At 39.8% G+C, this 24052-nt stretch overlaps 1 protein-coding gene across 1 annotated transcript in view; it reads right to left on the bottom strand.

Annotated features, from left to right (window-relative positions):
- Window positions 1-24052, bottom strand: part of UTP20 (UTP20 small subunit processome component) — a gene marked incomplete in the record, with an annotated part of 2478305 nt that overhangs the window by 91225 nt on the left and 2363028 nt on the right. The window contains 2 exon segments of the mRNA XM_044087776.1: window positions 11841-11967; window positions 12106-12372. Coding sequence (XP_043943711.1) covers window positions 11841-11967; window positions 12106-12372 — 394 coding nt within the window.

Here is a 24052-nt window from a genome sequence, read left to right on the forward strand (position 1 = left end):
AAAGACTTGGCTCTAACAGTGTATGACCTTTGCCTGTCCTATAATGTGTTAGTCTTCTTGATGTGCTCTAGGCAAAGGCCTGCAGACACGTGTCTCACTTTCTCTCGCTCATACAAGCATTATCATGGCAAGCACTGTAGGTCAAGAGGTTCTCCCTTGTGCTTCTACGTGTGGTCTGGTTGAACTGCTGGCACTTACAGCAGTGCTTCATATCATGCTTCTCTCACAAGCAAATGCTTTAGGCATCAAATATGTAAAGCTTCCCATGAAAATTACAGTATCATAATTTAAAGTGCACAAATGCCAGAAAAAGACTGGCCTGATTCAAGGGCTAGTGACACACAGCATGGAGTTTGAACTTCCACTGTATAATGGTGCAGGGTGTGCTTGCCCCAAAGTGTAGCAGGTTCAGGGGAAAAAAATGAACTGAAGAGGAAGAAAGTATACACTTAGTCATGGGCATAAGGACAGCTCCAAATCTTACAGCAACATTTATTTCACCTGGAAGAAAAACAAAGAAGCAAGTTCTATCCTGGAGAGTGCTGCCACATATATTGCTTCTCTCCTTCTGTCTACTAACATCAGCTCTCTCATACCCTGGATGGCCCATATTTTCCTTACAAGTGAGAGTTCGCCATCTGCAGGAGGCATCATACAGCTAGCCATCAGGATTTTTGTGCACATGTGGTTAAGTCCCTAACCCACCACCTACACAGAGGGACATACAACCAGCATCTCTGATGGGGCCACAATGCCTTTCCATGCAAGAGCAGGCTACTATCCACTGACTATGCAGGTTACCACCAACTTGGTGAGCCTAAAGGTATGCCCTTGAGCCGCATTTGCATCTATCATAGGTTCATAGGTAGGTACTAGGCTACTGGCCCTAGGGCCTATATAAGCCTAGCCAAAAGGTACCCTGGCTTTTACAACCCAAGAAAATTATTTTCCTGTGCCACTGTCGAGCATAGCCACAGAAGTGATTCACAGGGTGAATTTCCTATCTCCCATCCAATCATCAAGATTTTTCTTGAAGAGTTATAATGAGGAGCTTTGTTTGATATAGATACGTAGTTTGTTCCAGAGTATGGGAAGTCTCTGGGACAGGAATCTATCCCTCCAGCATGTTCTGTTTATTGTGGTGACAAGGTTTAGGTCCCTAGAATGTGTAGCCTGGAGGGATTGGGATTTCTTTAACTGGAGCATGTTGAAAAGCTCTGGGTCTGACATAGCTTTGTGTGTTAGGCAGAGATCGCCTCTGACTAGGTGATATGTGATGGAGTAAAGCCGCAGTTTTTTGAGACGGTCTGCGTAGGGCATCTGTTTGAGGCCGATAATCCTCTTTGTGAGGTATTTCTGCGGCCTTTCCAGTTGTTATAGATGTCTTGTGAAGTACATACCAAAAGGGGCGTTGTACTCTATAATAGGTCTAATGAGTGCAGAGGAGAGGGGAACAATGACCTCTTTTTTCCTGGATGAGAAACTTTTGTGATGAGGTGTGCCACGTAGAAGAATTTCCTGACTACTGTGGCGATGTGATCATCAAAGGAGAGACTACTGTCCACCTGTGTCCCAAGGTCTCTTATCACACTTTCAGTGTTAAGTAGACTACCGCCTATGTGGTAGTTCATGGGTACACAGTTTTTACCAAAAGGGATGACAATGCCCTTTTTGGCATGGAGCTTGTGGCCATGGCTTTGACACCAGGCATCTGTCTCAGTGAGGCCCTTTTGTAGGATGTCCACATCTTTTGGAGTTTTAATTATGGCTCCTAGTTTGCAGTCATCTGTGAACTTCGTTAGCCAAAGACCTTCTGTGTTAGCCTGTACTTCAGAGAAGTAGATACCAAACAGGAGAGGACCCAGGAATGAACCCTGTAGTACTCCACTTGTCACTGGTCTGAAGTTGGATTTGGAGTCTGCCACTTTCACAGTGTGGGCTCTGTCAGTGAGCCAGTTGGCAACCCATCTTGTGACATAGGGATTTATACCTAGTTTAGTGAGTTTATCTACAATTCCAGAGTGGGGGATGGTGTCGAAAAACTTGGTGAGATCTAGATAGGCTGTGTGAACCACTTTACCCTCATCTACGGCTTTGGTGACCGCTTCAAAGTCGTCTATCAGGTTTAGGAGACATGATCTGCCTTTTACAAACCCAAACTGGGTGGGGTCCTGAGTTTGGAGATTACCAGTGTCATTGTTTATAAGTTCCATGATGATACGCTCCATAGCCTTGCAGACCAGGTTCATCAGGCTAATGGGGCGGTAGTTTCCAGGGTCCATGGTAGCTCCCCCCTTTGTGGAGTGGGATAACCATCGCTGTGCGCCATTCATTGGGCACATAGTCTGAGATGAGGCTATGACTGAACATGGTACTTAGGTGGGGTGCCAGTTTGTTCTGTAGTTCATGTAGAATGCAGCCTGGGATGTTGTCAGGTCCCATGGATGCGGTGTTCTTGGCTTTGGAGTGTGTGTTTTTTTCCTGTGCAGCCGTGATTACAGGAACTTTGCATTCTTCCGGTATAGAGAAGGACCCTTTTGGGGATGAGTGGTGGGTAAAGTTAGCACTGAATCTATCTGCCAGGATGTTGGCAATATCAGTTGGTCCTGATATTTAGTGCCATTGTGCTGCAACTCAGAGCAGATCTGAGTGTTGCCATTGAGATTCTTGACATAGCTATAGAATGCTTTGTGGCTGTCTTTTGAGTCAGTGGCGATTTTTGTTTTTGTAACTAGCTTTGGAGGATTTTATGAGGGATCTCAGGTTCTTACTGAGGCTGACCAGGGAGTTCTTCCAATCATGGGATTTTACTCTTTTTTTGCAACAGTTTCTTTCTTCCTGTTGTAGAGTTTGTTTATGGCAGGGGACCACCAGACTGGCTTCCTTTTTTTGGAGGATAGCATTTTGGTTCTGTTGGGGATTGCACAATCCATGCACTCGTGTAAGTGCTTATAAAGTACATTTGAGTAGGATTCAGCAGTCATACCTCTATTGTCCGTCAGCATGGGTGTCGTGAAGTTTGCCACTTCTGTCTTAAGAAGCGTGAAGTTGGCTTTGGAGAAATTTTTTATGGTGGTTTCCCTAATGGGGGGTGGGGGAGGGATGTGGATGTCTAGGGTGATTAGCTTGTGGTCGGATCTGACCAACGATGAACTGACCTCTGTTGTGGAGCACCAGTTGCCCATGTTGGTAATAACCAGGTCTACGATATTGCTGCCCCTGGTGGGGGTGTGGATAAGTTGATCCAAGGCATTGGAATTTATGAATTCCAGAGAAAGTTGAGCACAAGAGTTGGTACATGAGTAGTTTCCCAGTTAATGGTGGAGTAGTTGAAATCGCCCATTATTAGGGTGTTAGATTGTACCCTAATATTTTCCAATGTATCAAGAAATGAGGAGTGGGAATCCTGGGGCATGGTGGGGGATCTATTGCAAACTACAATTTGGATTGCGGTCTTGCCCAGAGTTAGTTGCAGTTAGATAATCTTGAATGCATTATGCTGAGCAACTAGCCTGGAGGTGTGGGTATCCTTAATGAATATGGACATGCCTCCGCCTTTAGTGTTTCAGTTCAGGTTAGGTGGCTGAAAGGTGTGGTATGAACTATAGCCTGGTAATGCAGGGGTAATGTCTGGAGCCTTGAACCAGGTCTCTGTCACTGCAGAGATGTCGATGTTCTCCACTTTAAGGAGTGCCTCCAATGAGTGCATTTTGAGGTTTAGACTTCTAGCATTGAGTAGCAATACCCTCAGATTCTGCTTGCTTGTACCTACTAAGGTGGTGAATTTGTCATTTGAACCTTGCCTAAAAAAGGCACTATAGGGGTGGATAGAGCCTTAGCCAGTATCCGGAATCCCAGGGGCGACAGGTGCAGGCCATCTCTGGCAAAGCATCTTGGTCTGTTGATCATGTCATCCCAGGCAGACAGATACTAGATCCCCTTAGAATGGCACCAGAAGCTTAGCCAATTGTTGAAGTCAATCATTTTGTCCTTGTACTGTGGTATCATTCTGGGTGATGGCAGGATGCTACTCAGGGCTAGAGTCATACCTGCCTGGGCTACAAGATTGGACAGCTCCTCCATGTCCCTTTTCATGTAGGCCAGGGAGGTACGTCTCAGGTCATTCACACCAACATGGACAATGACAGAGTCATATTTGTACCCGACAGGCAGCTGACAGTAACTTTCTCCTTATTTAGCCTGGTGAGTGGAACATCAGTGTGCCTGACTATAGAGTCACCTATGACTAGAGTGTTGGGTACGTTGTTATGCCTTATGGGCTGTGGTTGAATGGCACACTGAGTTTGTGGGCTATGTGTTATTTGGGTTGTGTTGGGGGGGGGGGGGTGGAAGTTGCTTGGGTTTCTGCTATGGAGGTCCCTGTTGCTTGGGCATGTTTTTACTGAGAGCCTCCGCAAATGTAGGTGTGTGTTTTGTGTTTCTATGTGTGTGTTTTGGTGGTGTAGGTTTTGAGGGATTATGTGATGAGTGTGGTGTGGTGCAAGTGTTTACCTTCTCCTCTTGACTGTCTAGTCCAGTCTTGGGTGAAGAGAGCTTTGCTTACAGTTTGGCTATATAAGTGCATCTCTCACAGGTTGTAGTGTTGGGTGGTAGGACAGGGTTGTCTGTGTACATGAGGCAACTGCTGCATTGCCCCAAGATGCCCAGATTCATCAGGTAGACAGGAGAAAACACCGGGAGCTGACCCTTAGACATACCTGGATAGGTGCTTATTTGTTTAAGTGAACCAGAATGGCTTCAGTGGTGAAAAAATTATCCACTAGGCGTATAATATGTAACAAAGCAATTTATTAACAACACACAGAGGAAATAATAAAATAAATAAATAAATAATATTAATCCAAATTAGTCAAATCCAAGTGCTTTCATCTCCTGTGTAGGAGACTTTTTCAAGAACAGAGCATGCCCAACAACTGAAAAACTTTTGTACCATCATTAATTAAGTTTCAAAAACAAAAGCACCAATCATTTTATGTTTTCACTAATTGAATCCTTTGGTGTAGGGTATGATAGCTAAAGGTATAACACAATGAAATGTGCAATAAAATATGCAGTTTTACCATGAGTCAAACCAACACAAATAGTAAAAAAATGTGTGTGTGTGTGTGTGTGTGTGTGTGTGTGTGTGTGTGTATACCATTTGTGCATTACAATCAGTTGTCATGAAATGAGAAAGTAAACATATATATTAAAAAGTATATAACTAATATACTTGTGTTAGGTTTTACAAGTGCATATACATACGCACATGCTTGTGTAACCTATTCACGAAAATGTATGAATGTATAAATGAATAATGTCTGTAGGAGTAAAAGCTAAAATATGTGTGCATATATATAACTTGTATACACAATAAAATTCATTTTGGAGGGTCAGAATGCACATAATTAATAAAATTAATAAAAGTTCATTGCCAACATTAAATAAATATGTTGGTATCACAAAAATTTTTTTTAGGTTTAATAAATAAATGATAAATGTGTTTATAATAAATTAATAAATAGATACATAAGCATATTTGGTTAAAAACTTAAAAATTGTTGGATAACCACCTATGTTAAAATACAATGTATAACAAATTCACCTATCTAGGCTCTTTAACTTCAAAAAACAAGTAAATGAAATAGAATCATTCAGGCCTGGCCATTGAGTAGCATTCGTTCTTAATTGCTATAAAGCTTCATTCATTTCCAAATGTAATGGCCATGGTCCACCCCTTGGGTTCACTTCCATAGCTTCTATGATAGTAAATTTAAACCCATGATCCAGCCATTCATTACAATGCCTTTCCAAGGCGTTTATATCCTTTTTTAATTTAATGTCCCTCAAATGCTCGTAAATACGTGTCTTTAACTTTCTTTCCGTTTTCCCAATATAAAAACAGGTGCATTTGCAACAGAAAGCACAATAAACGACTCTTTCAGTGTTACAACAACATTTTTTCTTCTGGGTAACTCTAATGCCATTATGTTAAATTTCATGCCTTCCATTATATATTGGCAATACTTACAAGATCCACATTTTCTCATGCCCCCAATACTATAAACTTGGGTGTTGTTTTCAAGTATGTTTTTGAGGGACTGACCCTTTCTGTACACTGTAACAGGTCTTTCTCCTATACATTGTCTAATTTCATTACATGAGGTTAAAATAATCCAGTTTTCCCCTAAAATTCTTAGTATGTCATGACTCTCAAGATTATATGTGGTAATAAAAGCACAACAATAGTTTGTTGGAGAAAGCTACTACAAGATAGAGCAAAATCCTTAAAAGGTAAGACACCGCTGATCACTATAAGCAAAAAGCTAAGAGCTCTCATAAAATCATCCAAAGCTAATTTTGAGAGAAAAATAGCTAAGGACTCTAAAGACAACCACAAGGCATTCTTTAGCTATGTCAGAAACCTAGGAGGAAACTCCCAGATATGCTCAGAATTAGTTCAAAATGATGTGAAGATTACTGATCCTACAGACATTGCCAACATACTGGCTGACAGGTTCAGTGCAAACTCCCCCCCCCAAAAGGAGAGATATCTATACCAAATGATTGTAGCCCCCCAAACATCTCTAACGCCCAGGTGAGAACTGCTCTCTCCAAAGCAAAGAACACAGCATCCATGGGACCTGATGGTGTCCCCGGCTGTGTGCTCCACTTAACTCAACGAGGAATTAAACCCACAGTTAGGACAGCTGTTTAATCTTAGTCTCACCTCCGGATACGTACCCAGGGAGTGGCGCACAGCGACTGTGGTCCCACTTCACAAAGGCGGTGCCTCCACCGACCCTGGAAATTACCGTCCCATTAGCTTGACAAGCCTTATCTGCAAAGCCATGGAGAGGATCATAATGGATCTCATAAATAAAGACATAGGGAATTTGCAGACTTTGGATCCAACCCAGTTTGGCTTTGTCAAAGGCAGATCATGCCTTTTAAACTTGGTTGACTTTTTCGAAACAGTCACCAAGGCCATTGACGAGGGGAAGGTAGTCCATAAAGCCTACCTAGACCTGGCGAAGGCTTTCGATACAATACCCCACTCGGGTATCATTGAAAAACTCATCAACTTAAATGTAAACCCATACATTACAAGATGGGTTGCAAACTGGCTGAGTGACAGAACCCACAGGGTCAGAGTTGCTGGCGTCGTGTCAGACTCAAAGCCTGTCACAAGTGGTGTCCCACAGGGCTCAGTCCTGGGCCCACTCTTATTTGGCATCTACTTTTCTGAAGTACAAGCAAACACAGGAGGGTTATGGCTGACAAAGTTTGCAGATGACTGCAAACTGGGCGCAGTAGTCGAAAACACATCTGACACAGATTATCCTTCAGAAGGGTCTCTCAGAAATGGATAACTGGTGCCAGAGCCATGGCCTAAAGTTAAATGCCAAGAAATGCATAGTCATACCCTTCGGGAAAAACAAGGTTACCCCTAGCTACCATATAGGTGGCAATCCACTGATCACAGAGGAAGTTATCAGGGACCTGGGGACCCAGGTTGACAGTAGCCTTTCATTCGACACTCATATTGCTAAAGTAGTTAGGAAGACCTTCTACATTGCCCACCTTATCATGAAGGGATTCACATCTAGATCAAGGGAGGTCATAGTCTCCCTATACTCATCACTCATCAGACCAATGATTGAGTACAATGCCCCGTTCAGAATGCATCTGACCCGACACTTGCAGCAGCTGGAGAGGCCACAAAAGTTCCTCACCAAAAGGATAAAGGGTCTCAAAAATCTGTCTTATGCTGCCCGACTGAAAGAACTCCAGCTCTATTCAGTTGCTTACCGCTTGCTCAGAGGTGACCTGTGCCTGACATACAAGGCCATGTCAAACCCAGATTTGATGAACATGCTTCATCTCAAAAAATCTAGATCCCTCAGAGCCACAAGGGCGGGAGACTTAAACCTCGACACGGTTATTAATAGGACGTGCTGGAGGGATAGATTCATCACCCAAAGACTCCCTATGCTGTGGAACAAAATCCCGGTATATGTGAGGCAGAGCACCTCGCTGGCCTTGTTCAAGAGGAATCTTGACCAATGGATGGGAGATCGCAGATACACCCCAGGGGTTACCTCAGTGTCACTGCTCGACAGAGGCACAGCAAAATAATGGGCATAGTTTCTCCAAACTAAAGGGGTGGCGTAAGCCACAAAACTATGGGCTAGGCTTGTAAATGCCCTCGGGCAGATAGCCTAGTATGAACCTATGAACCTATGTTTCTGATAATATTGGATTTTCAAGACTCATACCGTTCTGTGAATTATCATCAAAAACCCTTTGTCCATCTACTTCACTTGGTGTTATGTTATGTTGTATGCCATCAACCATTAGAATAGCTTGAAAAAAGCTTCTCTCTCTTTTGTTGACAACCTCTGACATTACATTATTTACTAAATCTCTTGGATATTCTCTTTTTATAAACATTTCTTTTAGTAAATCACATTCATTCATAAAAGTGTCAAAGCAAGATATCATACAGGCCACTCTTACAAATTGGCCCTTCACTACCGCTCTTTTTTGTTTGTAAGGGTGTGCACTATCAAAGTATAAAAAACTATTAGAATAAGATTCCTTCCGATATATTTCTGATACAAATTTACCTGTCTATCTTTTATTAGTTTAATATCCAAGTATGAAATTTCCTCTTCACCAATGTTGTGGGTGAATTTGAGAAACGGTGTTGAATTGTTGATGTAATTTAAAAATTCATCAATAAGGTCCCTTGGACCAACCCAAAAGATGAAAATATCATCCGATTCTGACATACATTCTACAATATTTAAATAAATGTAATTCAAAAACAACTTTCTTTTCCCATTGTAGCATCACCATATTGACATAAAGGCCACCACAAGGGGAACCCATAGCAACACCAACCATTTGTATAAAAAATTCTTTGTTAAAAAATATACAATTATTTTTAAAACAAGATCAAACAGTTGTTCGAACACATTATTCCTGGGTTGGGGTATCCCTTTTTCAAGTAAATAGTCACATACCCATTCTACCCCTGTATCATGAGGCATTGAAGTATAAAGGTCCTTTACATCAATGGTTACAAAGAAGCCATCCCATGTGTCCCTACATATATTAGTCTCTTCAGCCACATACTTTTTTAGGTTAATGTCCCCTTGTGGTGGCCTTTATGCCAATATGGTGATGCTACAATGTATAGGAGAAAGATCTGTTGCAGCGTACAGAAAGGGTCAGTCCCTCAAAACATACTTGAAAACAACACCCAAGTTTATAGTACTGGGGGCATGAGAAAATGTGGATCTTGTAAGTATTGCCACTATGTAATGGAAGGCATGAAATTTAACATTAATGGCATTAGAGGTACCCAGAAGAAAAAATGTTGTAACACTAAAAGAGTAATTTATTGTGCTTTCTGTTGCAAATGCACCGGTTTTTATAGTGGGAAAATGGAAAGAAAGTTAAAGACATGTATTTACGAGCATTTGAGGGACATTAAAATAAAAAAGGATATAAACCCCTTGGCAAGGCATTGTAATGAATGGCCAGATCATGGGTTTACATTTACTATCATAGAAGCTATGGAAGTGAACCCAAGGGGTAGACCATGGCCATTACATTTGGAAATGAATGAAGGCCTGAATGATTCTATTTCAATTACTTGTTTTTTGAAGTTAAAGAGCCTAGATAGGTGAATTTGTTATACATTGTATTTAACACAGGTGGTTATCCAACAATTTTTAAGTTTTTAACCTAATATGCTTATGTATCTATTTATTATAAACACATTTATCATTTATTTATTAAACCTAAAAAAAATTTTATGATACCAACATATTTACTTAATGCTGGCAATGAACATTTATTAATTTTATTAATTATGTGCATTCTGACCCTCCAAAATGAATTGTATTGTGTATACAAGTTATATATATGCACACATATTTTAGCTGTTACTCATACAGACATTATTCATTTATACATTCATAAATTTTCGTGAACAGGTTACACAAGCATGTGCGTATGTATATACACTTGTAAAACCTAACACAAGTATATTAGTTATATACTTTTTAATATATATTTTTACATTCTAATTTCATGGCAACTGATTGTAATGCACAAATGGTATACGCGCGCACACATTTTTTACTATTTGTGTTGGTTTGAATCATGGTAAAACTGCACATTTTATTGCACATTTCATTGTGCTATACCTTTAACTATCACAGCCTACACCAAAGGATTCAATTAGTGAAAACAGAAAATGATTGGTGCTTTTGTTTTTGAAACTTAATTAATGATGGTACTAAAGTTTTTCAGTTGTTGGGCATGCTCTGTTCTTGAAAAAGTCTCCTACACATGAGACGAAAGCGCTTGGATTTGACTCATTTGGATTAATATTATTTGTTTTATTTTTTCCTCTGTGTATTGTTAATAAATTGCTTTGTTACATATTATACGGCTAGGGATCGTTTTTTCACCACTGAAGCTATTCTGGTTCATCTGTTTTGCGGCCTTTTGTTTGTATAGCTTATTTGTTAAGTTCTAGAAACTGTTTTCCTCTAGACAAGAGAGGAAAGTTGAGTGCTGTAGTAATTTGTAGCTTATTTAGTGCTTACGACGAGTTCTGAACAAGTGCTGAGCTCAAAGAAACAGACGAGTTCTGAAACTAAAAAACTGGCTAGTTCAAAGAAACAAAATTAAGCTAGAAGGCTTCCCTCCAACACAAAAAGGCTTGGGGGCTCAGAAGCCCACAAACAGTCCTGGACACAGCAAATCTGTATACAGAGTAGACTACCCACAGGAAAGGCAGGAAACAAGCTTAGAAAAAAAATTAAGTAAAAAGAGAGAAAAGAGGAGCAGAAGCTAACTGGGTTGGCCTTCTCAAATGTTCTCCCTGTATTAGGTAGAATGAGGTAATAACACTAGACTGGGAGGAGCGTTCCAGATCAAATTTACAGTAGGGGCGGGCAACTGCAAAGCCGCCAACTATAAGAACAGCATACAAATAGGAAGGGAAGGTGGCAAACAAACTGCAGAAATGTTTCTCACAGCAGAAAAGCAGCAGTGAGCCTTTAAATGAAAGTTTTAAACAGATAAAGGAGCCTCTAGAGAAGGCTTTTAACTGCAAACAAGTTATCAGAATCAAACAACTCAAACATATGCTTAATAAAAGTGGACAATTTCCAGTTAATACCTCACACACAGTGAAACTAGCTAGAAAAGTATGCAGTAGACAAAGTACTATAAATAACTTAAATAAACAAAAAAAATGGGATACTTAACGTTATATATTATAGATCCGAGTTTGCTCAGTGTCCTTCCTTTGATTAGCTCAGCCCTTTTCTGGAAGGAAGCATTGCAATCCATGGCCTGTTCTTCCTCTGTCCTTCCTCGATAAGGCAAGCTGTTCTTCCAACTCTAGTATCAGTGGTCACCCAGGTTGTTAATGAACCCAGGTGACCTGAGTCATAGTCACAGCTTTATCCCAATGAAGCTGGCAAAAACTAAAGAAAAGTTCCTGACAGAGCATGAAAAACATCAAAAATGTCAGCTGCCATTCAATCAAATTCATTTTTTTTCTGACCACATAGTAAAAGATGCTTTTGGAACTTAATGTGGCTCTCAGTAAAAGACACAATGTCTGTTTGTCATGATCTACTCAATAACTGTTCAGTAAACACCAAAAAAAAAAAAAAAAAAAAATTCCCCTAACATATACTCCCCTACTTGTAGGTGCAAACCACCAACCCCCAACAACAAATCCAGCTAGCTGACTACATTCAGTGACTATGCTCAGTATCAACAAAACACAAGAAAACTGCAATTACTACCTTGTTCAGCATATGTACTGTTCAACTCTCTATGCAATGGAGAAATGATTGTAGAAAGATAAGGTTTCACTCTGTCCTTTCCGAGATCAACAGCAATAGCTCCAAGAAACTTAAAAATACACGATCGCTAATAAAGCAAAAAGAGAAAAAAAAATAAACCACATTTAATTTTTTTAAGAACTGCCTTTCTTTTAGAACCAAAGTTGATAAACAGTTTACTATGGGGTGAAAAAGATTACATGGAGATGTGACAAGAAAAGAGTACCTTCAAAGGATTCTTAGGTGTACGAGCTGCTTCCCTTCTGGCCAGTATAGAAAGTTTCTTAAAGATCCACATCAGTGTAGGGGATTTGTCTCCATCTTCTTCTTCCTCTGCTACCTCACTTTCACCTTTGCCGTCTGATTCATTAAGCTGTTCACTGATTATTTCTTCTTCATTCTCTTCATCTCCTTTACCATCTGTCTTGCTGCTTTCAGCTCCAGGAACCAGAAGATAAATGACCTTAGCCACAAACAACAGATTCTTTATGATCTGTAAAAAAGAAAATATGTAATAATATAAAATGCTTCCATTATGAAAATGCTTTCAGAATCAGGTTTGCTTTCACATAGAAGTGTACAAACGTTACTGTTATTGGTATAGCTTCAACATTTAAGGTTAGAGGCTCATCTACATGTCCACAAAACCCTAATGGTTGTCTGTATGATGGCTCTTGCTGCTGTTGACTCTAGCCCATAAGGGACAAATGAGCCAGCCAGGGTATGAGAGGGCTGATGGTCACCACAGAATGGTGTACCAAAACCTTAAGTGATTCACGGAAAATGATGCACAATGGGGTAAAGATCCTGTATGCAGTCTTGCCCCTGTGCAACCAAAATACTCTGCAAGGAGTGCTCATGCAAATTACACCAACCTCTTCTAACTGTATGTGATTAACAAAAATTACCATCTGGTTATGGGCTGGTCCCAGTGGGGAAACTTACAGGACTCCAACTGCATACAGAGCAGCTCTTGTCAGCACAGCAGTCCTCTTTCCTTACTGATAAGTACACTCTGTATACTGAGCTGAGCAGATTATCTCAACATTAGAAACACAGGCAAACAAAAGAAAAACCTCCTTTCAATGGAAGGAAAAATGTACTAGCAACAGATTTACTTATGGGTCAGGTAATCATGTTACCTAAATACACCTCTTTCCACCCCCCAACAAAGTGTCAACATAAAGCTTCGACCAAAAGCAGCTCCCACACCACATTATACTCCATTATCATGATATGGTAATCATTGTAGCCCACCATCATGGCTAATGAATGAAATGGCTACTTACTACAGCATACTATAAATTAGAAGCTGCTGTTCCAGTTCTTGCTATATACTGTTGTCATGCCACACAGTGTAACGCCCCACAACACAACACCATCTAGTGTGTCTACATTATCCTCATCATTAACCCCAACTCCCTTTTTTCTCCACTTTCTACATGGGGTCAGAGTGTTGTATCAATTGTTGTGAGATATCTCGATTCAATGCCACTCTCCCACCTTCTTCAACACTCATGCCTAACTGTCACAGGTCTTCTCTCACGCAATTCATCCACCTCTTTGTTGGACACCCAAGTTTCCACTTGCCTTCTTCCTGTTTGTCTCAAATCATTTTCACCAGACTGTCTTCTGCTTTTCTGCACATGTGCCCAATCCACTGTAATCTGTTCCCTCTGACCTTGTCTGCTATTGGAGGAACTCTGGCTTCTGCTCTGATTACCTCATTTCTTTGTCTGTCCCACAGAGTGCATCCTACCACCCTTCTCAGGCACTTCATTTCCATCACCTCTAGCTTCCTCAACTGCTCTGCCTTTACAGTCCAGGTGTTTGTACCATGCAGTAGTATTGGTTGCACCACTGTTTTGTACACCTTACTTTTCAGCTTACTACCCCTGACATTCTGTGCAGCTGACTGCAGCCCCTCTGATTCTAGCTTTGACCTATTCATTCAGACTTCCCTTCTCCTCAACTACCCCACCTAAATATTTGAAGCTGTTAACTTGTTCCACTTTTCCTTCTGTCTCAATTCTCAGCTTCTTCTAATTTCCCTATTTGCTTCCATTACAACTGTCTTATCTTTATTCAGTTTCAACCCATGTGCCTTCAGTTTTGCATTCAATTCCTCTATCCTTTGCTGAAGTTCTTGCTCAGTCTGCCACATCGTCTGCGTACAGCAACTTTGTTGACCTGCCCCCGGACTCATTTTCTAATGTAGGCTATAACCAGTATGAACAAGCAGTGGGCTCAGAGCTGAACCCTGATACCCACCTACTCTTACTGGGAACTCCTGTGTCAGTCCACATACTGTTCTTACTTGAGTCACTGGTCACTGTACACAGCCTACGCCAATTCTATCAAGACTGTCCAAATCAGCTATCTTGGGACATTGTCATATGCCTTCTCCAAGTCTAGGAATGTACAAACCATCTAGGGTACTGGTGCATAAATACACCACTGTGTACTATGTGGACATGTTCTTCATTCACTGTATATCACTCATTGATATAATCTATGTCCACGGATTTGGCAATAAATGGCAGTGTACTAAATACAGTGTATAAATTGCATTTATGTAACTGAGCTCTCTGTATGAATATCCTGGCCCAACACTAGAATTTCTTTCCACTCTCACATTTCCCCATCTGTGCCCAATATATTTTCTGTTAATACTGGCAGGAAACTAAAACTGGCGTGAGCAGTACTTTGGAGATTTTGTGCAGGAACCAAAACAGATAGTGATGGACATGGGTGGGGGCAACTATACACAAAGGTGGTAGTCCAGTGGTCTTGGACACTGTACTGACTCTCTGCGCAAGCCAGGTATGCATACAAAAGCAAGGCACAACTGCTTTTAATACCTGTCCATGGGAATGGTACAAAACACAATGGATGTGCCATTACTAGCTGAGACACTGGCTGAGCTTCAACAGACCCTAAGAAGTGGATAGAACACTTGGGTACATCCTGTGTGTGCTTATTTCCATGGTCTTTCTTAAATTCTTCTGCAACAGGAAAGCACACCTCTATTGACTACTGTAGATTAAAGCACTGTTACCAAGGGATATCTCTAGCTCTTGATCTTCAATTGAAAAGGGAGTTATAAGTGTAAGACGACACAGGAAAAGTGATATAATTAAAATGCATTTATTTACAGGGGGATCTCTCACTATGACACAGCAGCTGAGGCATCTCAGACAAGGCTGGAGGAATGAATTAATGGACCCACTGCATGGCAGTCCTCTTAAACTGAAATAAGCAGAAATATATACATTCTTGCTATCCTAGTTGATCTGCAAATAAAATCTCCTCTCTGGATCTTACAGTTAGGAAGATCCTTCAAAATAATCACAATTTAATTTTTTTCTGAGATCCTGGATGATGCTATATGCCAATAGATGGACCATGCCTGGATTATAAGCACATTGGTTTGCTCCTAGACATTCAGTAAGCATACATCTTGCAAGTCAAGAAAAAATATTTGATATACCCTTTCAAGTACATTCTTGCTCAACATAAAGAGAACTCCAATAGCATCTGCTAATTAGCAAGGCCTTCCAAACAGAAGATGATGGTAGGGGGTTATCTGGGGTTCATCACAGAAAACCTCAGATAAACTTATAAGCGGAAACTTGGTGGGCCCTACAACCGGAGTAAATTCCAAGCAGGAAATCTCAACATGGTACAAAGCAACAGAGAACTGTTACAAGGACAGAAAATTAACAGCCTGAGACCTGAAGTATAGGGCTACACAAAGAAAGCCTGACTTCTAGATCCATAGTTAAAACACCTATTCTTGATGAAAGTGTGAATCAGATGTCAAGTGCTTACAGCCCAGATGTATGTAATGGAAATATTTTGAAAGCAAATACTCCTTTAATGAAGCAGCCTTCAACCACACTACTTTTCAATGGGTGGGGGGGGGGGTTTCCTGATGGCAAAAGATAATGCTGTAGTCAGACTATTTGGAAACAGGCTGCTTTGTGACTAAAATTACCATCACTGAGGTGTAATAACTATGGCTAAAATTAGAGATGTCCTAGGAAGATCAGCCTGCCCCATATGCTGACCAAGTGAGGTGGCACTGCATACTGAAATGTCCAAACAGATTCTTCCACTTTAAAACCATGTCTCTGTTGAGTGAAAGGCTTCCTGATAGCCTCAATCACTTCAGATGCCACCGCTTGACGATTTGGCAGGATCAGACAGTCTATGTCAGCTCCATGTTCTGGGATGGAGCCTGCTGCTGCTCAACCTTGGGATATGACACTGACAGGGAAAAGAAGTTTACTGCCCAAGACACGACAGCCTAAAATATTACTTTTTATCAGCCATCACTGAGCAACAAACATTAAAATTCATCTTTCTTCCATGAACTTTGATGAGGAGTGAAATATGTGAGAATGGCACAAAGATGCACATGTATCTCACATATCATGTGAAGAAGAATGCATCTTCCTCCAAGTCCTTCCCATGCCTACTATAGACAGCAGAAATGGGGGAGGGCAGCACTCAACTGACTGACAAAACTGATGTCTAGTCAGTCCAGTTCTTGAAGACCTATCAAGACACAGCTTCTGAATCTAACTCTGGAAAAGTACTGGTGGAACAGTTTAAAACTTTTTTTTTTACCATTTGTTAAGCAGTTAAACCCACTAGACACAATTCTTTCTTTCTAGGGTCAATAAAACTAAAAATTTAGATGTAGTTTCACACGTCAGTTTTTAAGCTACAAAGAAGACACCTTAACAATTTCTGTTACCTTACAGAGTTCTGTCTTTATTGCTTTTAACTGAGTACTTGAGCACTGTCTTATTGAGTGACTTGCTCAGAGTCATCCAATAGACAAAGGTGGAAAGAATGAAACCCTGTACCTTGGGCACAGGAAACATCTCATTAACGGCTCAAAACTTTAGTTCTCTGCACTAAATGCCAGTGTTCCCCTAGTACATTCACCTCAATATGGATTTAAATTGCTGAGAAAGTAATGTCCCTGTCTATAGCCCACTGCCAAACACATGTTGCCTCTCTGCACAGGGGATATGACTGCAGGACAGTTTTGCTTGCACAGATGCAACATGATGGACTGGTTATTACCTGAATAAGGAGGGTCCTTGGAAGTAGTGTTCCCTTCAAGACCTACAGGGCTCAGAGGACTGCCCATAGCTCCAAATGGTACATGTAGAACTCCCATTTCCCATGAGCGAATGACCCCCCCCCCCCGAAGCAAGGAGGAGCCAACGTACAGAAGATCTTGAAAACAGGATCAGGTGGGATAATTTCAGTATCACTACACTAAGAGATGGATCGGGCAGACCCTAACCCAGTTCTGCTTTTTATCTCTTTTTGGCCCTACCCATACCTCTTGATCATCTAGCTTGTCCCTCCTGATTTACCCAAATTTAAGTCTTTTATTCTCTAGAGTGAGAGCCCTATAGCCCACTCTTTTTCTGGGGCACAAGTCAGGTGGACCGAGTGTGAGAGTTGTAATCTGTGTGGTATGAGATTGGATTTTTGGTATATGGCTTACTATTCCTGTGTGTGCTCGCATGTGTCTGAGGGAACCATACACTTGGCTTGCAGTTGTATTGTTCCCAACTCAGCATGTGACACTATCAATACCCTGCCCCCTTACAGGCAGCACACCTGTATGATCCTGGTTTACACCAGTGGTTCTACAGTAGACACTGTGCCCTGTTACTTGCAGCCATCTCTCCCCCGAAAACAGATGACCAGGCCCCATCTCTTTCCTCTCCACCCGCATTTCATCTCCAACAGGCATCAGTGTTGCTGATCAGACTCAAGTGACTTGAGTTATAGTCATGGCTTTAACTATTTAAGTCAATGAAGCTGGCTCTCTGACCCAGTTCAATTTATGAACACTTAAATGAAAGCAGTTGCTGGGCAGTAAGAAGGAACTTGATGTGCAAAATGATTAGGTGCACTGTGCAGTGAAAACTTCTACTGATATTCAGAAATCAAAGCACCTAGCTGTGAAATCTCATCACTACTTGGCCAAAGGTATACCTACTAAGCAAGTGGCTCTAAGAAAGAGGCTACAACTGGCAGGGACTTGGGTATGCAAGGATCAAGATTTTTCTGCCCAAATTTGTTTGCAGCATCCAGTTGTTTCAAAAATGCGTACACAGGAAGTGTGCATTGGTGCAACTCTGACAGTGGCCATCTGTGTTTATATAGATGTTTACTGAACATCTAGACGGTACCAGATTGGCTGTCCAGGAGCAAATTGATATCTAAGCATTGCCATCCCAAGGACAGCCTACTGCCTGCCCTAGACATATATAAGCATGGAGATGGTGGAGAGTGGACGGGCAGTAAATTCTGGGAAACAACAGCTGTGGAAACTAATATAAAAGAATACATAGTGTGCAGGACAAATCCATCTTAAAGGATGTGGATGACAGAGAAGAAATCATGGGGGGAGTTCCTCACACTTTATGCAGATACTGATGGCTAATAGCAGGCCCAATCACTCAGGACCCAAAGAGGGCAGAAGACATCTATTCTGAAGCCTGCACATGATAATCATAGACAGTAAGGTGAGTGCGTCATCACCAGATGGATGATGACAGGGTTAACCTGGTTGTTGGATGGCAGTAGGAGTCATTGCTCCATAGTGGTTGGGGTTTTGGGCACATCTTTGATGTCCAGGCAGTGCTGACTGATGTCTTGTTCTTCTGCCTTGTTTTTCCTGCAAACTTCTTGCCACCTGGCTCACGACAAATGGAGGGATAAAGCAGATGTACAGACTTTCTTTCGAGGAATGGTGACTACCTGCTTTTCATTCCTTAGCAGCATCCTTCTTTCAGTCTGCAAACTCAAGGTTTGAGAAGCCTTATCATTTGCTGCTTGAGGACATCAGCTGTCACTGTACACTGTACACTTGCCTCTAAATGAAGTCAAAGGTTTTTTGCTCATGTTTTCATGATTTTCACACTTCTGAGTAGTCAGTTGTAAACTACTGTAACTGGGTAGTAATAGTTGCAACTGATTATGTGCTTGTTTAATTTACAAGTTGCATGTGAGAGTAAAAGGGCATTGGCATGGGTCAAGGTTAATGTCCAGGTGCTGTCATATCTCAAGACAAATCTGTCTTCTCGATGAAGTCTTTCTCAGCCCTACTGTAGTACAATCTATTTTGTGTAATATTCCTACTATTATGTCATTACTAGTTGTTGTTGTGTCTTTCGGCTTTTACTAGTAGTTTTCTTTATTCTCTGGAAATAGTATAAACTAAAAATTTAGATGTAGTTTCACACGTCAGTTTTTAAGCTACAAAGAAGTCGCCTTACCAATTTCTGTTACCTTATAGAGTTCTGTCTTTATTGCTTTTAACAGAGTACTTGAGATTAGGGATTTCCTGTAGTTGTATTTCTGTGGGCAACCTTTTTTTTCTGAAGTCTGTCACACTCCTTAGCCATGCTGTTGTATTAGGTGTGTATATTTAAGGTTATGAAGGGTTTCAGATAAGCCAGAGTACAAAATCAGATAAAGGTAGATTGTACATGGGCAGAAAAAGAGAGAGAGAAGAATTACTAGTACCATCTAATCATTTAGTTGTTTTTTGGGTTACGGGCTAGAGGGTGTCATACTCTGTTATGGGTGCTGTGTTCTGATGATTTACTGCATTGTAAAAGTGATGTGGTCCTGGGGGAATGCTTTTATTTCATCTGTGTTTTCCGTGGAACTAAATTAAGGGTGACGCATCAAGAAAGTGTAGGGTATTTGGGTTATTTATTTAAACTTGATAACCAGATATAGTGGGATGGTCATCAGACCATTTTCAGCCATGACTCATGCCTTCCAGGACAACAGAATTTAAAACAGGACACATGTATTGTAATATGCATAATCTATACAATAAATACATCAAAGAATAATTAATAAGCAATTTAAGGTTCATACAAGCAAAAGCAACTAGACAGTGTGACTTGCTTAACCAGTACTAAATGTGGCATGAACTATCAAGTTTTCTACCCATTATTCTGAAAGCATGTACAGACATTTCCATTAGAAAGGTGTTCCTTTAAAATTTACTCTTTACTGTGTCCAAGGTCTGTTGTTTTCCCATCTCTGATAGTATTTGACTCTTCAACAGGTCCCAGGTTAGAAAATGTCTTTCCTCATATGATGGTTTTGAAGTGGGATCCAACAAGGGTTAGGACTTGTTGAAGACTGACTGTCCCTGAGAGAACAAGTTTGTCTAATGTGCAATTTGGAATGGAAGACACTGTCCTTTTTGATAATTGTAGATATCAGAGAACTAGTGGCTCTATTTCCCAGTAGCCAACTGAAACCTTTCAAGAGGTCACAGAGATGTCAATAAGGCAAAGCTGCATATTTTATTTTTAGCAGTCTGTATGTTATGTGTATTGGAACTATAATTAAATGTTTTTAAAATCAGGCTGTATTCAGTTTTAGCAATATGTACATTTCTTGCTAGGGCACAAAGGTCACAAGGTGAGACAAGATGGGAAAACCTGTAGCACAATTTCAGGAAGGCAAGTGCTTTGCTGACAATACTGTATGCTAAGCAAAGGATAATGCAAGGTCTAAAGTTAGGCCAAGACACCTTTGCTCAGAAACATCAGGAACTGCACTGCCATTGTTAACTATTATTACTAAGGTGGGAGGGGGACACCACACAGCTTTCTGGCAAGTAGCAAAGAGCATAACGATGAACTTAAATGGATAAACTAAGATTCTATCACTGCATGTCCAGTTGCACAGACCAGTGAAAGTGGTTTGTAATTTTTGCTGGAGGTCTGAAGCATTTTTGCTGAATTAGAGAAGTAGCTGATAATCTGTGTACATATTTATACCTAAACTCATATGTTAAATCATTAACAAAGAGTGAAGAGAGAAGGGGGCCAAGACCAGATCCTTCAGGGAATCTAGAATAGATCTGTTTTAAGCCATCACTACAGCATTATTGAATATAGTGTGAAAAAGTGAAGGTAGGGTTAGGGATTTTTTTAGTGTTTTTTATGTTCTGCAACACATATTATGATAGCTTTGAAACAGAAAACCTAGTTAGGATAACAGACCTCAAAAACAGTAGCACTAACGAGGATGCAAAAAAACTCAACAAAATACATTGTTAAATAAAAACTTACTGCGATTTCACAATCCATCACAAAAACGTAAGCACTTTCATCTTATATGTTTAAGACTTCATCAAACTACAAAATCAATCCAGATTATTAAAAACCTAAGCAAATCACATGACATTTCCCACCAAAAAATTAAAAGTGACGGTACAATAAAAGTATTACATAAAACTATAATCAAATCATTTTCTGAATACCCTAACATATTAAATATATGAAAAATGTATTTAAAAAAAATATATAATTTGTAATATGTTTTAAGTTTCAGTAAAGGTACAATAGATATACCATTAATACCAGGGAAACAACCTGCATTCAAACAGAGCTGCCAGCCAAGCTCCCTTTTTCCTAATTTCAAACCCCATGGACCATACCTGATATTAGAGTCTACTTGTTCAACAATGAAAAATTTAAAATAATGATTTGAATTTAATTTCACATGTTTAGCAAGGGCATTAGTAATATTACCATTCTTGATATCCCGCAGTTGTTCATACACTCACTTTTAACTGTCGTTCTGTCTTTTCTACATAAAAACATAAACAGTATTGACAGGTTGCAATATAAACAACCTCCTTTGAAAAAACAATCAAACTTGCCCTGAATACTAATGAAGACCTGTTCAAAGTAAAAACATCTCCTGAAAGGACAGAACTATAATAATTACACTTAAAACACTGAAACATCCCTTTCTTGCTCATACTAGATAAATCATATGAAGGAGATTCAAAAAACATCTTTAATCTCATACCTTTTTTATATACACCACAGTTGGTCTTATCCTACCTTACTCTGTACTTCCAAATCATCCCCCATGACACACCAATTCTTATTTAGAATAGATTTGATAAATACACTATCCAGAGAAAAGGTAGTAATAACACTGTAAACAAAATTTAAATTAGTATTAACCACTGTTTCCGTGTATGAACACCTATGGGATTGTCAAGAATGGTAATATTACCAACGCCCTTGCTATGCACGTGAAATTACATCCAAATCATTATTTTTTAATTTTTCATTGTTGAACAAGTAGTCCCGAATATCAGGGGATGGTCCGTGGGACTTGAAATTAGAAAAGGGGGAGACTGTGTGGCAGCTAGTTTGAATGCAGGTTGTTTCCCTGGGTACTAATAGTATAACATTAATTGTACTTTTATTTAAACTTAAAGCACATTATAAATATGTTTTTTTTTTGTTTTAAACATCTTTTTCAAATATTTAATAACATATTAGCGTATTCAGAAAATGATTTGATTTATAATTCTATGTAATGCTTTTATTGTACTGTTACTTACATTTTTGGTGGAAAACGTCATGTGATTTGCTTAGGTTTTAAATAATCTGGATTGATTTTGTTTGATGAAATCTTAACATTTAAGATGAAAGTGTTTACGTTTTTTGTGATGGATTGTTAAAAAGTTATTGTGGTTTTGCAACTTATTATTTTGCTGTGTTTTTTTGCATCCTTGTTAGTGCTACCGGTTTAGAGTTCTGTTTGGTTTATGATCCTTAGTGTTCAATAAGCTTTTTTTTTGTGTGGTATGGCTACGGGAGTGCAAGAGGGTTCACGGCCTCTTTTCATTGATTCAGCTTTTGATGAGCTGCAGCATTCAGTGGGAAATCTTGCGTTACTGGTACTGCAGCTATCACAGAGAATTGATTTCCTTTCTACCATGGAACTCAATCAAGGTGTCCGGAGAAAACAAATGTCTGAGGTCTACCCAATTTTTCATCCACCAAGACCCAAGGAGGTTATAAACTCCAATACTAATATGACAGTGGCTGTGCTGGATAAATCTACACTGCCTGTTTCTGAGTCTTCTGATTTACCAATCCCTAACTTTAAGGATTGGTTAATGAATGGTCCTGGTTCACTATTTAATACAAGTACAACTACAGATTTTTCTATTTCTGAGAAACTGGATGAGTTTGAGCATAAATAATTAAAAATTTGCAAGCTCCAATTGGAAAATAATTACTTGCTCGAATGTGTTAAATCCAGCAGAGTTCCAAAAGTTCTTAATTCATGGAACTATCCCACGGGTCTAATACCTAATTCATATCTCCACTTAGAATTGGCTGTGGCTCTTTGATAAACATGGGCGCAAGCTGATGGAAGTTTTAGTGAAGCACAACAATATTTTGCTTGATACTTTGGTTAATGAAGTATGCTCATTAGATAAGTGTATTACAGAGAATACCCACTATTCACAGGTTAAACAACAACAGTCTCCGATTCTTCATAGAATAGATGGTGAAATGGCCCAAATCAAATAAAGGAAATTAATAAAATTTGACCAGGACAAAAAGGATTATGAGGAATATAAGGCATATCCCCCCTCCCATTCATAACATTGGGAAAGGAAACAAAATTTTGATCATCAATATGTGGGTGCTAATACTTCTGCTTCATTTGATGACCACGATTTGGGTAAGAATAATGAATATGATGTCGTCTCTTTAGAATGTTCGCCCCCTCGGAGATAGGAATGGTTAAGGGACAAACAACTAAAACAAGAGAACCAATGGCAATCACCGCAAGCAAGGTCAGGTTCCTGGAAGAAGAAAGGACAATGGAGGAATCGGTGGCGGCACTGAACGATTTGGACTGTTCTATTTCTTCACCATCTGTTGACATTGTTCTAAATAAAACAGGTGACTAAGATTTTTAATTTTACTGCATATGAGGCAGAACAAAAGCATGCTGACCTGCTATCAAAAGGGTCTAGCTTTATCTCTAAATGAACTAATTTCTCAGGAACATTGATGGACTTAAAAATGTATACAAGGCAGCTTAATTTTGCTTTGACTTTTGATTTGGGCAAAGGATCCAATTTTGGTTTAAAAGTTCCTAGTACATACAACCCACCTCTTCACCCAAGTGTATATGTGTTTGAAAAACTATGTGAATTTGATATTAGAGCCTTTTTTAAAATGAATATTAGGAAGTTTCCTCTTGGGTCTAACATTACGGAAGAAGAATTACAGTTATTGCAGAATTTAAAATCTTGTAATATTCATATTATGAGGACCGATAAA

Source organism: Protopterus annectens, chromosome 11.part0 (assembly GCF_019279795.1).
Source record: "Protopterus annectens isolate FY-2018-M chromosome 11.part0, PAN1.0, whole genome shotgun sequence".
NCBI lineage: Eukaryota > Metazoa > Chordata > Ceratodontiformes > Protopteridae > Protopterus > Protopterus annectens.